Below are 15815 nucleotides of genomic sequence, written 5' to 3' on the forward strand. Positions count from 1 at the left end.
AGTCCTAAAACTTACAAAAAGTGCAATCAAGTCCTAAAACTTGTCAAATTGGTTTAATTGAGTCCTAAAGTTAACACCGTCAAATTTATTAACAGAAAATGCTGACGTGGCGCTGACGTCATATTTTAAATAAATTTATATTTTCCACGTGGCTTTTTAAAATTATTTTTTATTTAAAAATTTTAAAAATTAGATTTAAAACTAAAAATGAAAAACTAAAATTTAATTAAAAAACAAAACTATTAAAAAATTAAGAAAATGGCACCGGCGGGCATTTCCACCGCAGCCGCCGCCCATCGCCGGCCCCGGGCGAGGCCGGGTGAGGCCTCGCCGGCCCCGTGTGAGGCCGACCGCCCCGCCGGAGTCGGGTGAGGACGCCCAGATCGGGCACGCCGGCCCTCACGGGGGCCGGCGACCTCGCCGCATTTGGGCACGCCGATTCAGCTCGTCGCACTCCCGACACCGTGCCCCGACGCTATCCAGTCGAGTGAGTGGGTTCCGGAGGGCAGGGGGGTTCTGTCGCCGTCGCTGCACCGGGCTTGCGCGAGCCATGCCGCCGTAGCCCCGACGCCGTCCCCAGCAAACCAGCAATGACCCTTTGCGGTGCCGGGCTGCTACCGTTCTCCGACGTCCTACCGCCGACCCCCCGACGCCATCGCGCACGGACTATCGTCGTCGCCCGGCCCGCCACCGACGACTCCACCCGATCCGGCGTCGGGGACGCCGGATCCGGGCGAGCATCGCCGACCCCAGATCCTGGGCCGGCGTGCCCAGATCTGGGCGTCCTCGCCCGACTTTGGCGGGGGTGGCCGGCCCTCGCCTGGGGCCGGCGAGGCCTCGCCGGGTGAGGGCAGCCACCCCGCCTGGGGCCGGCAACCATCGCCGGCCACTCCGGCGATGGGCGGCGGCGGAAGCACCACCGGTGCCTTTTTATTTTTTTGCACAGTTTTTTTTATATAAATAAATTTATCTTTTTCTTTTCTGTTTTTAAATCTAATTTAAACAAGAATAAAAATAATGTTAACTCATTTAAAATGCCACGTCAGCGCCACGTCAGCATTTTCCATTACTCGGTTTGACAGCGTTAACTTTAGGACTCAATTGAACCAATTTGACAAGTTTTAGGACTCAACTACACTTTTTGTAAGTTTTAGGACTAAATTGCACTTTCCTTGTAAGTTTTAGGACTTGTGTTGCACATATCCCTAGAAGATATTATTTCTTGTCTTCCGATTTTGAGATTTGTCTATCTTATGTACAATTGAAGTAGGGCTGAACATTTTCCTATACTTTTCACATGTCAATTGTCGTAGAGCATCTAAGTAAAAGGAAAGACAGATGGGACAGTTCGGTAGAGTTGGGTCCCTCAGTGATTGATTGAGTACCATTCACATGCATAAAGTTGGAGCGGCCATCTGCACCGCCAAGTTGACATGAAGCTTTAATAATGCGAGGCGACGGACGATGGTGAACCAACAGCCCTAGGAGCGTCAAAAATCGAATTGAAAATCGAACTGAACCAAACTAAAAAATTCGATTTTTTCAGTTCGATTCTCATTAAAAATCGAAATTTTTTTTATCAGTTAACCTGAACCGAACCGAACCAATAAACCGATAAGAGCTTATTTCTTGGAAACGATATATATACACAATAGAAAAGAAAACGAAAAAAAAAAAAAAAACAAATGCAAAAACCGAGAAATAAAAGCTGAAGACCAAAAACTGAAAAACCAAACCGAACTGTTCAATTCGTATTCGGTTTAGGTCTTATTCGATTTGATTCGATTCGAAAGTTTTTCCTAATGATTCGATTCGAAAGTTTTTCCCAATGATTCAGTTCGGTTCTATTTTTCAAAAAAATCGAATCGAATCGTTGACACCCCTAACCTCAACTCCACTCGAAGTAACTCTCGAGTATGTTTGGTAACCGGCCAAACAATGCTAAATTCTATTTTTTGTTCCGGAATAATTTTGGAATAGAATCGTGTTTGATAAAAATTTTGTTTTCGGGAACAAATTTATACTTTTTTATTCCCGGAATTAGATTTAAGAATAGATTCAAGAATAATAATAAAATAAAATAAAAATCGATACCCTGGGGAACCCCGTTAGCCGTTCGTCGCCTTGTAGTGGTACATAGCCGTCAAGTAAACCCTGGAGTAATACTAGCGGAGAACCCACCACCCCGACATCACACTTAAGACGTCGATGCTTCCCCTAGGGTTTGACCCCTCGACCTTTCCTCCAAGGTTGATGTTTCTTATCCAGCGGAGCCACCAAGGCCGGTAGTAATAATAAAAAAAAGTTAATTCTTGTTTCCGAGAACAATTGTAGAATTAAGCCCATATTTTCTCTTCTTCTTCCATTTTCTTCTTCTTCATCCACCACTGTGGTTGCCATCCGCCGCCCACCACCACCAGTCGTCGAAGGCTCGCCAAACCAGGGCGAGGTCCGGCGAGCTCACCGAAGGTAAGCCTAGCCCCAGCGAGGTCGAGCCTTGTCGTGGCTAGGCGTCAAGCCTTAATTTTTGTTTCCAGGAACAATTCTAGGATCAAGCCCATATTTTCTCTTCTTCTTCCCTTTTCTCTTCTTCTTCTTCCCTTTTCTCTTCTTCTTCTTCCCTTTTCTTCTTTGTCATCTGCCACCCACCACCACTGGTCGCTGGAGGCTTGCTAAGCTAGGGCGAGGTCCAGTGAGCTCGCCGGAGGCAAGCCCAACCCCGCCGGTGGCTAGGCGGGCCTTGCCCAACCCCGACGAGGCCCGCCTAGCCACTAGCAAAGCTAGGCGAGCCTCACCCGGTTGCCGGCCGAGACTCGACCGATGAGGGCAAACCTCATTAAGGGCCAACAACGCTCCGGTGAAGTCATCGACCCTTGTCTACCCGATCACCGATCTACTTGAAGAAGAAGAATAGGAGAGAGAAAGGAAAAAAAAGTAATAAAAGTAATAAAATTATTTTAAAATTCAAAGAAAATGATTTGAAGTAGAAATTTTGAAAAACGGTACCAATCGCGATTTTATTCTAGGAATTGAAATTTTTGACAATTACCAAACGGCTTAAAATATTTAGAAATTATTCCCGGGAACAGAATTGTTATCAAACATGCCCTTAAGGCCCTGTTTGGTAACCGGCCAAATAGTAAAAATTTATATTCTTTTGTTCTCGGGAATAGTTTTGGAACGAAATCATGTTTGGTAAAATTTTTGTTCCCGAGAACAAATTTCTATTTTTTTTGTTCCCGGAAGTAGATTTGGAACAAAATCAAAAAAAAAAAAAAAAAGAGTGTATTCTTGTTCTCGGGAACAATTCTAGAATCAAGCCCATATTTTCTTTGTTTATTTTCTTTTTCTTATTCTTCTTCCCTTTTCTTCTTTTTCATCCACCGCCACGGTTGCTATTTGCCACCATCTGCTATTTGCCGCTCACCATCATTGGTCGCTAGCAACTAGTCCGGTGAGCTTGCTGGTGGCCAGGCAGGCCTCGCCCAATCCCGGCCAACCTCGGCGGGGCTGGGCAAGGCCTGCCTGGCCACCAGCGAGGCTAGCTCAACCCCGCCAAGCCTTGCCCTACTGCCGATGAGGCTTGGGCGACTAGGGTCGGCCTTGCTGGCGAGGGTCGGCGACACTCTAGTGAGGTCGCCGACCCTCGTCTAGCCGATCGCTGATCATCCCAATGTCGGCGACCCGTGACTTAAAGAAAAAGAAAAAGAAGGGAAAAGGTAATAAAATTATTTAAAAATTAAAAGAAAATAATTTGGAGTATAAATTTTGAACACGGTACTAAACGCAATTCTATTCTAAAATTAGAAATCTTGTTCGATTACCAAACTCGTTCTTTTGCTTAAAAATTGTTCCCACGAATAGAATAAAAAAAAATCATTTATCGATCAAAAATTGTTGTTGGAAAAGAGTTATCAAATGTGCCATAAGTGTCAAAAGTTACGAAAATAACTTTTAAATGTCAATTTTTTTCAAAAATAGGACACCTGAGTGCCAAGTCTAGTGAAGATGGCTGAAAATCTTACATAGCAACTTTTTGATAAATATAACTTGCCTACGTGGCACATCGGAAAGCTGAGCTAGAAATGAGTCACTAAAACGATGTCACTTTGTCTTTTTTTAAATTTTAATATAAATATTAATTAAATTAAAATACTGATATATTAATAATTTAAAAAAAGGGAGGAGGCGGGGACCAACCTCATCTTTGTCCCTTTTTTTTTTTTTATAATTCTATGTTAATTTAGTTTTAAAATTTATTTAATTAATGTTTATATTAATTATCTATCTATGTCAGTAGCAAAAAAAATGTCATTTTTGAATTTATTTAGTCATGTCAGCATACAAAAAGAAGTTATTTTGCATTTATCTTGTCGAAAAATCGTTACGTTAATATTTTAATCGAATTTTCTTGTCATTAGCATTTAGTTGATTCATTTTATTTCGATTTTGACATTTAAGTATTATTTTCGTAATTTTTTGCAAATGTCTCAAGTTTTGATCTTTTTCAACGATGAGGTGTCACTGTCGTGGTGGGAACGCCAGAAGTAGAAATGGTAAACCGACCGAAGTGAAGCTGATGGCGAGACAGGGCGAGCTTTTGGCGAGTAACAGGCCGAACAGCTCTTTGAATTCGCTGTGTTTAGTTCGCATTGATCGGATCCTCTGATCATCGTCGTCGAAGTCCGGCGGAGAGTGGGCCTCGGCAAAGACGAATCGGAGATGGCGGAGAGAAGCGACCGCTCATCTAACGACGAGAATCAGATGAATCCGGATTCCGAGGCGAAGGAGAAGAAGGACGGGAGCCGGAGTGGGGAGGACGAGAGCAACGGCCTGTCGGTGGAGAGGATCTTCGAGAGCCAGGGGGTGCCGTCGTGGAGGCGGCAGCTGACGTTCAGGGCGTTCGCGGTGAGCTTCGCGCTGAGCGTCATTTTCGCCTTCATCGTCATGAAACTGAACCTCACAACGGGCATCATCCCGTCTCTGAACGTCTCGGCGGGGCTCCTCGGGTTCTTCTTCGTCAAGACGTGGACCAAGGTCCTGGACAAGTCCGGGCTGCTCCAGGTCCCCTTCACGCGGCAGGAGAACACGGTGATCCAGACCTGCGTGGTGGCGTCCTCTGGCATCGCTTTCAGCGGTACGTTGGCTTGTCTTTCACTCTTTGGCTGCAATTTGAGATAGTGCGAATTGTGAAGAGCAGCTTTGTCTGCTGACATGCTCTCTGTCACTTCTCTTAAGTTGTTCTATCCTCCGGTCTACTGAATAGCCCAAAGTCATCACTGTAAAACCTCAACCAGAAGAAGCGCTATCTTGCACTTGAGCCTCTGCTGAATTGAGGAAGGAATCCTGGGTTTCTGATGGATTCAACACAACATAACAACGGGAGTTCCTGATGTCCTCTTTCATTTTTTTCCTTCTTTTCTTGAGCTGGTCCTACTTCGTCGACTGTTGGGTGGAGAATCAATTAGGATTCATATATGGGTATAGAATTTTCAAAGTTTTAGGACATGGGTATAGAATTTTCAGAGTTTTCCTCCTTGGTATCTTTTGTAATAAATAAAAGTCTACGAGTCAACAGTCAAGATTCCCTCGGGCTGTGGCTATCCTTTTGTCTTAGATAAGGTTATCGTGAATGGTGCTCAAGCTGAACTGCTCCTTAGTCCACAATTTAGAGCCTTTGAAAGCGGCACGGTCCTTGCAGCTCAGCATGCATATCAAGTTCAGCTGAAGACACTGATTTTTAGAGCCAGAAAAATTTAAAAGTATTCATAATTAGATGAACGTAAAGAGAATTTTAAATGCTGATCCACCAATTTTTTCCTGTCATAATTCGGGAACTTCTGTCTATTGGGAGCGCTGTTATTTCACTGAGGGGAAATTTCTGGAGGTGTAACGGTTCCGGGAACGCCAATTTTATGTCCAAAGGATGGATTGCCTTTTTTGCACAGAAACGCCTGTTTCTCCGAAAAATGTTAATCTCATGGATTCTAAATGAACTGTTCTGCATCTACACAGATGACATGTAATAGGTTGTTTCTATGTAAACAACACAAAGTAGGGCATTTGGCCATAACCATATTGAATAGTCAATACACTAATTTCATGCGCATATTTGAGGTCACGTGTTTCTTGGAACATATTCTGTGATAACCAATGCCAATGAGCTCAAGGGGTATGCAGAGATAATGTTCGTGTATTCTTTTGAAGTTAATCATTCAGATTTAAGGATGCAACTATGCAAAAATGAAGGAACCTCCCCTAAGTTTGAGTGGATGCTCATTTGCTAACCATCTCCAAATAAAATCAGTTGTGGATAGTGAGTTTACCTATTGTAACCACTGCTTTTTCTTTTGGGCCAGACCCTGCTTTTTCAATTCAATTCGTTTTCCCAGTTTATTGTCGTGTGTTTACTGCGGTTTCAGTTACTTGCTTGAAAAGTATCTCGGCTGGAAAAGAAAGAAAAATATTTTTACTGGAAAGTACTATAGACCTCTACATCTATCAACAAAAAAGATAAGAGGCTCTTGCTTCTGTTTCATGTGGAATATTTATTCAACTAAAGTGGTCTGCCCTTAGTCATTGACCTCCCTTTATCGTGTGTTAGAAATAACAGTGACTTTCTATCCAATAATGATCTCTTTGAATTTGATTAAACTTTATTGGAAGAAAGGAATCGTAATAAATGTAAACTTGCGTATCATTTTTGGATGAACAGCTAGAGCTATCTACTGAAAAATGTGGTGCTCTGTGATTTTGTATGAGCAGGAGGTTTCGGGAGTTTTCTCTTCGCAATGAGTGAGCGAGTTGCTCATCAATCAACGGATCCGCAGAGCGCTCATGTTTACAAAAACCCATCACTGCTGTGGATGACTGGTTTTCTATTTGTTGTCAGTTTCCTTGGCCTCTTTGCTGTGGTGCCTCTCCGAAAGGTACTCTTTCCATGTTGCACCTTTTTTTCTGTAGCAATTATGGTAATTGCCAATTAATCCCCATTATAGACTTCACTTGAAAAGATTCTCTTTGGCCATGAGAGCTCAAACGGTGGGGGCTTGCATTTACTGTTTAGAGTACTTCACTCATGCTTGCCCTTTTCTGGTTTCAGATTATGATTATTGACTTTAAATTATCCTATCCTAGCGGCACAGCAACTGCTCATCTTATAAATAGTTTCCACACGCCTGAAGGGGCCAAGCTAGCTAAGTAAGACACTATAAGCTGGAAAGCCTTCTCATTTGTATGTCAATATGGTGGTTCTCATCGGCCTTAATTTTTCTCCTGAAGGAAACAAGTGAAAGCATTGGGAAAGTTCTTCTCCTTCAGCTTCTTGTGGGGCTTTTTCCAATGGTTCTACACAGCTGGAGATGGTTGCGGTTTTACAGAGTTCCCTACTTTGGGGCTTAAGGCTTTGCAATACAAGTGTTTAAGCTTGACAAACTTCCACTTTACAGTCTACAGCCACTTTCTGTGGTCAGCTGGCCTTTACTTCGATGTCATGCACTCTAATGTGCAAAACTATTAGCTGACTCTCTTACATGGATAACGTGAAGGTTTTACTTCAATTTCTCGGCAACATATGTTGGAGTCGGAATGATTTGCCCGTACATCATAAATATCTCATTGCTTCTTGGAGGAATTCTATCCTGGGGTTTAATGTGGCCTCTAATAGAAACCAGAAAGGGACATTGGTATCCTGCAGATGAAAGCACAACCAGCATGCGTGGACTCCAGGGTTATAAGGCAAGTCAGGTTATATATGCAAATGTGCAAGTTCGTTTATGTCTTTTATTTATCCTCTAATCTTATAGTACCAATTTGTCAGGTTTTCATTGCCATTGCCATGATATTGGGTGATGGGCTCTACAACTTCTTTAAGGTACTTGGCCGAACGCTCTCTGGCTTGTACCATCAGCTCCGGGACAGAGAAATGAGCCATGTTCTCCCCATTGCAAATGGTTCCTCTCTTGAGAACCCTCAAGTGTCTTATGATGACCAACGACGGACACAGCTTTTCCTAAAAGATCAAATCCCGACATGGCTTGCAGTTGCAGGGTATGTCACAATAACAGCCATATCCACGGCCACTCTTCCACACATGTTCCCCCAACTCAAATGGTATTACATTTTAGTCATTTATCTCTTCGCTCCAACCTTGGGTTTCTGCAATGCCTATGGCTGTGGGCTTACCGACTGGTCTCTTGCCTCGACCTATGGGAAGCTCGCCATCTTCGTGATTGGGGCATGGGCCGGTGCCTCACATGGTGGAATTCTCGCTAGTTTAGCTGCCTGTGGAGTCATGATGAATATTGTGTCTACAGCCTCAGACTTGACTCAGGACTTCAAGACAGGCTATCTGACCCTGGCTTCACCACGGTCCTTGTTTGTGAGTCAGGTGATTGGTACTGCCATGGGCTGCGTTATCTCTCCATGCGTCTTTTGGCTTTTCTACAAGGCATTTAAGGATCTTGGACTCCCAGGAAGTGAATATCCTGTCCCCAATGGAATTGTTTTTCGAAGCATGGCCGAACTTGGCGTGGAAGGTGTCTCTTCCTTGCCCAAACACTGTCTCACACTCTGCTATGGTTTTTTCGCGGCCGCCATGATCATAAATGGGTTCAGGGACTTAGTCGGTAAGAAGTAGGCCCGTTTCATCCCTCTGCCGATGGCTATGGCAATACCCTTCTACATAGGGCCATACTTTGCCATCGATATGTGCGTTGGTAGCTTAATCCTGTTCATCTGGGAGAAAATTGACAAAACCAAGGCCGACGCATTTGGGCCAGCTGTAGCTTCAGGTCTGATTTGTGGGGATGGCATATGGACATTGCCTAACTCGATACTCGCTTTGGCAGGGGTTAATCCACCAATTTGCATGAAGTTCCTATCAAGAGCCACAAACAAGAGAGTCGACGCCTTCCTTGGATCTTAGTCCTGCAGTTTAGACTCACGAAGACGGCAAGAAATCTCAAGCACGCCGCAAGTCTCTAGATGGACGTCATGATCTGCTCTATCTTCCTATTTTTCTTGCAATCTCCCAAAATCCCAGTGAAGCAGTGGTAGCAGCTAGAAGCTGCGAAATTATTCTTGTATAAAAGTGTCCTAATTGGTAATAAATGTATATAGTACTGTCTCTCGCGCTTCTCTTCATGCCTTGTAGAATCCACATTTCTGGCATTAGCCAACTGTGATTTTCACGTATTACCATTGACAATATGAAACTCTAGGGAAGATTGAACTTCTACTACCCTCTTTCTTTTCTTGGAATACAAATTGTCCCCAGACGGTCCGAAGGAAATATTAGAGGAGTTTGTGTCTGCCAATGGTCCAAATTCTAGTTTTCAGTCTTCGAAAATAGGAAAACAAAATGACTGTGTGCGCTATTGTCATAAACTAAATAAAACAAATTACTTAAGTGCAATTAAGGATGATGTAGTTTTAAAATTTTCCAATTTATCTATCTTCTTTTCTAGTTAAAGGAGACATTGACTTAGGTCTTTAGCATTGTCGAATGAAGAAAAATGGTCTGACTGTAACTTCGCGGTTCGCCAATGTTGAGAGAAGCGGCAAGAGGGAGCAAAATTTGATTCAAAAACTTGCGTCAAGAGCAACGGCAATTGTAGTGGGAGGAGCACGAACGCCTCGACTTGCTGCAGGAAGTGGAAATAGCTCTGGCAATTCCAAATGTGAAGTCAAGCGACCTACAAGCGAGAGATCGGTGAAAATAGGAGAGGGGAAGAGCACAATCTCGGTTTTGATATTTTGAGTGTCTTCTCAATTAAGCCTCCGCATCTGTTTTTGGTCTTAGAAGACCAAACGAGTTGAAATATGAGTCATTCAAGCAACTCATTGTGACCTGTTCTATCGGGCCTCGTCTTTTTCGTTAATTCATTTTGTCTTACTCTTTTGCCAAACGAGTTACCCCCTCAGTATGGGATTCCTTGAACATGAGTCTTAGACTTACGCAACTTGAATCACGGCCTCTTTTATCAGGATCAGGATTCATAGTGGGTAACACATAACCTTTGGTCAGGATTCTCTTTTCCTTGACCGCTCGACCAACTTGCCAGTCACAATGCAAAACCTGTGAAGACTTACAAACAGAACGAGAGAAAAAGAGATGAGAATGGATGAAGAATTTTGGATTTTCTTTCTCTGTATTCAATGAAGAATTTTCATCTGAGAGCATGTCAACTTGCTTGTTCTTCAATCTTATTTATATTACAAGCTGTTTATCTAAAGAATCACCAAGATGCGGTTTCACAGTTCAACTAACTAAGAAAACTAACAGAAACAAAAACAGAATTTAAATAGTTATATGCTCAAAACAGAATAACAATTCTGCAGTGAACATGTGCTGCAAATTTTATTATTGACTTCATCCCTTTTATTCTTGGTCGAATCAGCAGCACCAGACTTTCTCACTTTACTTCCTCTGATCTCAGCAACACCAGACTTTCCAGCAACACAATGTGTGTTCATCATATAGCTCTTAACAAAACCCCCCTTGAAACCAACACCGTCTTTCCATTCCATCGATTCCAGACTTAAGATTGGTTTGGATAATTCAAAATTCCCTGTTTTCACAAAGGTCCGCTTTCAGCACGGTAATGTGAATCCCTCGACTTCTCATTCCTATCCACGTTGTCCCCATTAGCAGGCAAACACTATCAAGAAAGCGATACGACAGGACACCCTCTGTTTGCATCGAGATGGAGACAGGGTTAAGAATCGTTCTGTACACTGAATCTTCCAGTTCCATTGAAGAAGGCGTTGAAAATTTACGATCGATGTTCGTACGTCCGCTGGTCTTGTCTTCGTTCGATCCTTGGTCCTATCGGGAATGCACCTTTCGATGTCTCCCCCGGCAGAGACCATCGCAAGGACCTTTTTTTTTCCCGCAAAAAGGACTAGTTAACGTTCCCAAAGTCCAAGCAGCGTGTCGTGCCCTTAGGAGCGAACCAGATTACAACTCGGGTTCAGATTTGTCCAAAAAATATCCAGCTGCTTGAAAATCACCTGCTCTCCATAAAATTACCGGTGGATGTTTGTTTTCTGCTGGCTAAGTAACTTGGGATGAATGTGATCTTCTGAATTAAATGAATGATTACTGCCATAAAAAATCACAATACCCACTATGAGCAAAATACCCTGAATTTTTTAAACTCACCAATTATGACGCAAATATCCTAAATTTTTTTCTTTTTGCATCATAAAAAAGCCCAAATTTATATTGGTGTAACAAATATACTTTGAATGGAACTGAAATAGTTGGCACATATGATTTTTTTCATAACATTAAAAAAGTTGGAAGTATTTGTATCACCGTGAACAAGTTTAGGAAGGACCTTTTTGCAAAAAGGATGAGTGAATGGTTCCCGAGTCCAAGTAGCGTGTCGCGCCTTTTGAAGCAAATTGGATTATCATTCATGCTCAAATTATCCAAAAAATATACGACTGCTGCCTGAAAATCACTTGCTCTTTTTAAAAATACTAGCCGTAATTTGTTTTTTGCTAGCTATGTAACTTGGGATGCCACAAAAAATCTCACATTATAATCAATGTGACATAAATATTCCAATTTTTTTGCGATATAAAAAAAAATTGGGATATTTGTGTTACATTTGACAAGTTTAGGATTTTTGAGATATAAAAAAAAAAAATTGATATTTATATCACAGTGGGTATAGTTTGAGTTTTTTCTTTATGGTATTTGCCCTTAAATGAAAGAATTGTAAAAATTTCGCAAGAAGAATATAACAATAGAAGAATTGAAAAAACTTTGGTGTACATGCATTTTTTGTTGTTTTTGTTCTGTGGGCCGCATGTTGATGGAATACATCTTTGGTACGTTGTGACAACTCTCTAGCCTCGCTCAAGACAATCGATTAGTCCAAAATCTCAAATGATTGTTTGACTAAAGCCATGTAATTACCCTGCAAGTTAACATCAATCACAAAACAAACAAAACGACGGGCCAAAATGCATATTTTTTAACCCACCCGATTCATTCCCCACATTCACATTAGATCACTAAAAGCGGGGGAAGCGGATGGGTTTGACCATCTTGACCCGTTTGCATTTACGAATTCGATCGACCAAAGAGAATCTAAGGCAATCTAGCAACGCAGTCATGACGACTAGCTTTGGTGCCTCCCAAGTCGTTCGAGTCGGGCATCCAATTCATGTGCCTAAAGGCATCATCAATCTTTGCGATGTGACCAAATTTATTTATGTTTTTAACGAGTGTCGAAATGAAATAAAATTCACATTGTGTTTAGCATCGAACTAATCTAATCCAATCTCTTAATAGAGCATAAAAAGAACGGAAACGCGTTAAGTAAAAATTAAGTAAAAATTTTGTTTCCAGGAACAAAAAAATCTTCCTAGGAACAGATTTGAAACAAAAATAAGAAGTAAAAAAAAGTTATTTCTTCTTCTTCTTCTTCTTTGGCGAGGTCACGGCCACTAGCCAAACGAGGGCCGGCAACCTCGCCGAAGCGTCGCCAGCCCCCAGAGACGCCGAGCCACAATGAGGCTAGGCAAGGCCGACCTTGTGCCGCCTAGACGAGATCAAGCCTCGCCGATGGCCTCGGTGGCCAAGTGAGCCTCGCAAGGCCACTGGCCAGGCTCAACCTTGCCCAGGCGACGCAAGGTCAGCCTCGCCAACCCAAGGCTCGCCGGCCACCGAGGCCAAGCCTCACGGTGGCCTGGTGAGGCTCCGGCGAGCTCACCAGCCGCTGCCGTGGCAGACGGCCGGCCACAAAGAGAAAGAAAAAAAAAATTGAAAAATATAATAAAAATATTGAAAAATTAAAAGAAATAACAAAATCATACAAGTTTACCAAACGCATTTCTATTTCTAGAATATAAATTTTTTACAATTACCAAGCGCGTTCTTATACTCAAAAATTATTCCTGGGAACAGAAACAAAAAAAAAAACCATTTATGTTTAAAAATTATTTCCCGAAACAAAAACGTTACCAAATGCGCCCTTAGTAATTTTACCTATGCGGGAGAAACTGACTCTTGTGATTGGTCTAAAGGAATGGGCAGTCAAAACTCTCAAGAGATTAGAAAAACTTTCGATGGCCGTGAATCTTTTTGCCACCATCCAATGGTGGAGAGTTTAAACTCAACGACTCACAAAATCGAAGTGTGTGCGGACGTAAATCTAAACAACCAATTGAATATATCAATATGTGAATCTGAACAAATAAATGAATATATTTAGGAGGTGAGTTTGAACGCGTATCTAAATAAATGACAAAAGTGGAACTATTATTGCATACCAAGACCACATAGATCAACCAACCAATTTAAAAGTATTAAGTAGATTTAGCTAATTTAAGATGTAGAGTTTTCACTTATTTTGAAAGTGATGTCAGACTCGGAGCTTTAAATCACCTTTAAGCAAAATAAACAGAATCGAAAATCAACAAAGTTTAATTTTAAAATGACAAAAGTTGGTAGGAAGCAATGAAATTAAATGATTTAGTTCTTTTAGACTCAAAAGATTGAGACATAAACTTTAATTAGTTCAAGTGTGGGATCTCTATTTTTATTTGTGGGTTTTTGAATACGAAAGCTTGAAGAAGTGAATGGGTGGTTGGAAGTTAATAAGTGAACCTCTACTTTTGAAAAGTGAAAGCTTGTCATGGTTTTCCTCATACGACCAAAGCAAGAAAATCTTTAAAGAGTTCTTGATAGTTATCAACAAAGAGTAATGTTTAATCAAGGTTAAAAGAAATTTTAAACTTTGGCTGACAGACAAGTGCTTTAATGAATGAGCTTCAAATGGTCCCTGTGACACTTGCTAGGATACATTTGGCCCAAAAGAATTAGTCACAAGAAGATATTTTGATGGAAATGAAGATGAGATCATTTTCTTCGGTCAATCATGTGCATGAATCACCAATGCATTAATGAACTAGATTTAAAATTGATGATATCATGCATGATGTCAAAGCTACCGAGTTCAATGTCTCAAGCCAAAACATGGGTTTAAAAATTTTGGTAGAGAAAAGAGAAAGGGTGTGCCAATTGAAGAGAAATGGAGATTGAGGAAATCGATATTCATTCTGAACATTGGTGAGTCTGAAAATATTTCGAGTCAACTAAAAATCATTAATAAAAGATATGAAAAATAAGGAAAATCTCAATTCAATAGATTTGAATCTTGAATACCAACAAATATGAATTCCAGAACATACAAGCCCTATTATATAAATAATATGGTGATGAGTTAAGTATCACTATTTTACACCACTAACTTATGCATCGGAATCTATCAACTTAATGGTGGTCCAGTTGTGGAAACTAATATTAAATATTATAATCAAATCATGGAATTTTTGGATGTCACAATTTGTGTCATGGTATTCAAGTTTATGGTTTTTGGCGACACAAAAGAATTTTCCGGTATATATGTCACAATGAGTAAAATTTGAGATTTTTTTTTTATAATATTTGCCCTAAATGAAAGAATCATGAAATCTTTTGCAAAAAAAAAAAAAAAAAAAAAAGGATTAGTATCATAAAAAAAAACCCTAAATTGGTATACGTGTGATAAATTTACCCAAAACTAATTTTTGAAGTTAAACTAATTTTTTTATCATAAAAAACTTCAAACCGATACATTTGTGACAAATTTATTCCAAATGACCACAAAAAATCTCAAACTAGTACACTTGTGACACATTTACCCCAAATTAATTTAGTCGATTGCCAATAATCCCAAACTTGTGCATTGTAGCAAATATACCTTTCATTAAATTGAATTAAATATCACAAAAATTATATAATTATGACAAACGGAGAATAAAATCTCAAATTTCTGGTATACCAATCAACTATCACATGTCATCTGACTTAATAATTTGACAGTAAAATTTAACGGAAACTAATAAAATATAAATTTATCACAAGTGTATCAGTTTCGAGTAAATTTATCAAGGTGTACCAGTTTAGGATTTTTTGTGGTAAAAAAAATAATTTAAGATAAATTTGTTATAGGTGTACTAATTTGGAGTTTTTTAGGATATTAGCCCAAAAGAATATAGCAATAGAATTATTGAAAAAACTTTGGTGCATCTTCTTTTCCTTTTTTTTTTCTTTTCTCCTTTTGGCCGCAGGTTGATGAAGTCATCGTTGATAAGTCGTAACGACAACCTAGCCTCACTCTAGACAATCGATACGTCCAAAATCTAAAATGATTGTTTGACTTAAGCCATGTGATTACCCTGCAAGTTACACAAATCTCGAACCAAACAAAACGACGGGCCAAAATGCAAATTTTTTAACCCGCGTGATTATTCACATTATATTACTATAAACACGGGAACCATGTGGATTTAATAATCTTGAGCTGTCTAGATCGACGAATTCGATTGACCAAAGCGAGTACACCCCTCGTGTCGCTCAGGTTATGCATCTAATCGATGCTCAAAGAGATCGTTGGCCCTTGCAACGTGACTAAATCTTTTTCTTTTTTAATGAGTATCGAATTAAAATAAAATGAGTTAATACTATAATATCCCAAATTTGTTTATCTTTGACAAATTTACTTTAAATTAATATATTTGTGATAAATTTACATTTTGTTAATTTTCGTTAAATTTTACTATCAAATTACTGAGTTAGATGATAATAGTAATTTGAGATTTTGTTTTTCGTTTATCACAATTGTATCAATTTTATAATTTTTTATGATATTAATTTCCATTTAACATATATCATATTTATCATAAATGTACCAGTTTGAGATATTTGGCAGTCAAAAATTAATTTGAAGTAAATTTATCATAAGTTTATTAGTTTA

General features: G+C 40.2%; 1 protein-coding gene across 2 annotated transcripts; it reads left to right on the forward strand.

The window, feature by feature from the left end:
- The first annotated feature begins 4525 nt into the window (after positions 1–4525).
- Positions 4526–9238, forward strand: LOC104425876 (probable metal-nicotianamine transporter YSL8). 2 transcript variants are annotated; one of them, XM_039305494.1, is made up of 7 exons: positions 4526–5137; positions 6766–6929; positions 7103–7200; positions 7282–7416; positions 7548–7737; positions 7820–8627; positions 8850–9238. In XM_039305494.1, exons 1-7 carry the CDS (start codon positions 4723–4725, stop codon positions 8924–8926), a joined length of 1887 nt encoding a protein of 628 aa, XP_039161428.1. In that variant the 5' UTR covers positions 4526–4722; the 3' UTR covers positions 8927–9238. The 2 variants fall into 2 exon arrangements, with proteins under 2 accessions (XP_039161428.1, XP_010037025.2); XM_010038723.3 differs by having other exon boundaries at positions 7820–9238.
- The last annotated feature ends 6577 nt before the right edge of the window (positions 9239–15815 follow it).

The sequence above is a fragment of the Eucalyptus grandis genome, chromosome 11 (genome assembly GCF_016545825.1).
Source record: "Eucalyptus grandis isolate ANBG69807.140 chromosome 11, ASM1654582v1, whole genome shotgun sequence".
Lineage (NCBI taxonomy): Eukaryota > Viridiplantae > Streptophyta > Magnoliopsida > Myrtales > Myrtaceae > Eucalyptus > Eucalyptus grandis.

Excerpts from the sequence above, each read along its gene's own strand:
- LOC104425876 (XM_039305494.1), top strand. The coding sequence starts at position 4,723 with ATGGCGGAGAGAAGCGACCGCTCATCTAACGACGAGAATCAGATGAAT. Across the intron at positions 7,417-7,547 it reads CTTAAGGCTTTGCAATACAA|GTTTTACTTCAATTTCTCGG; the intron begins GTGTTTAAGCTT and ends GATAACGTGAAG. Across the intron at positions 7,738-7,819 it reads GTGGACTCCAGGGTTATAAG|GTTTTCATTGCCATTGCCAT; the intron begins GCAAGTCAGGTT and ends CCAATTTGTCAG.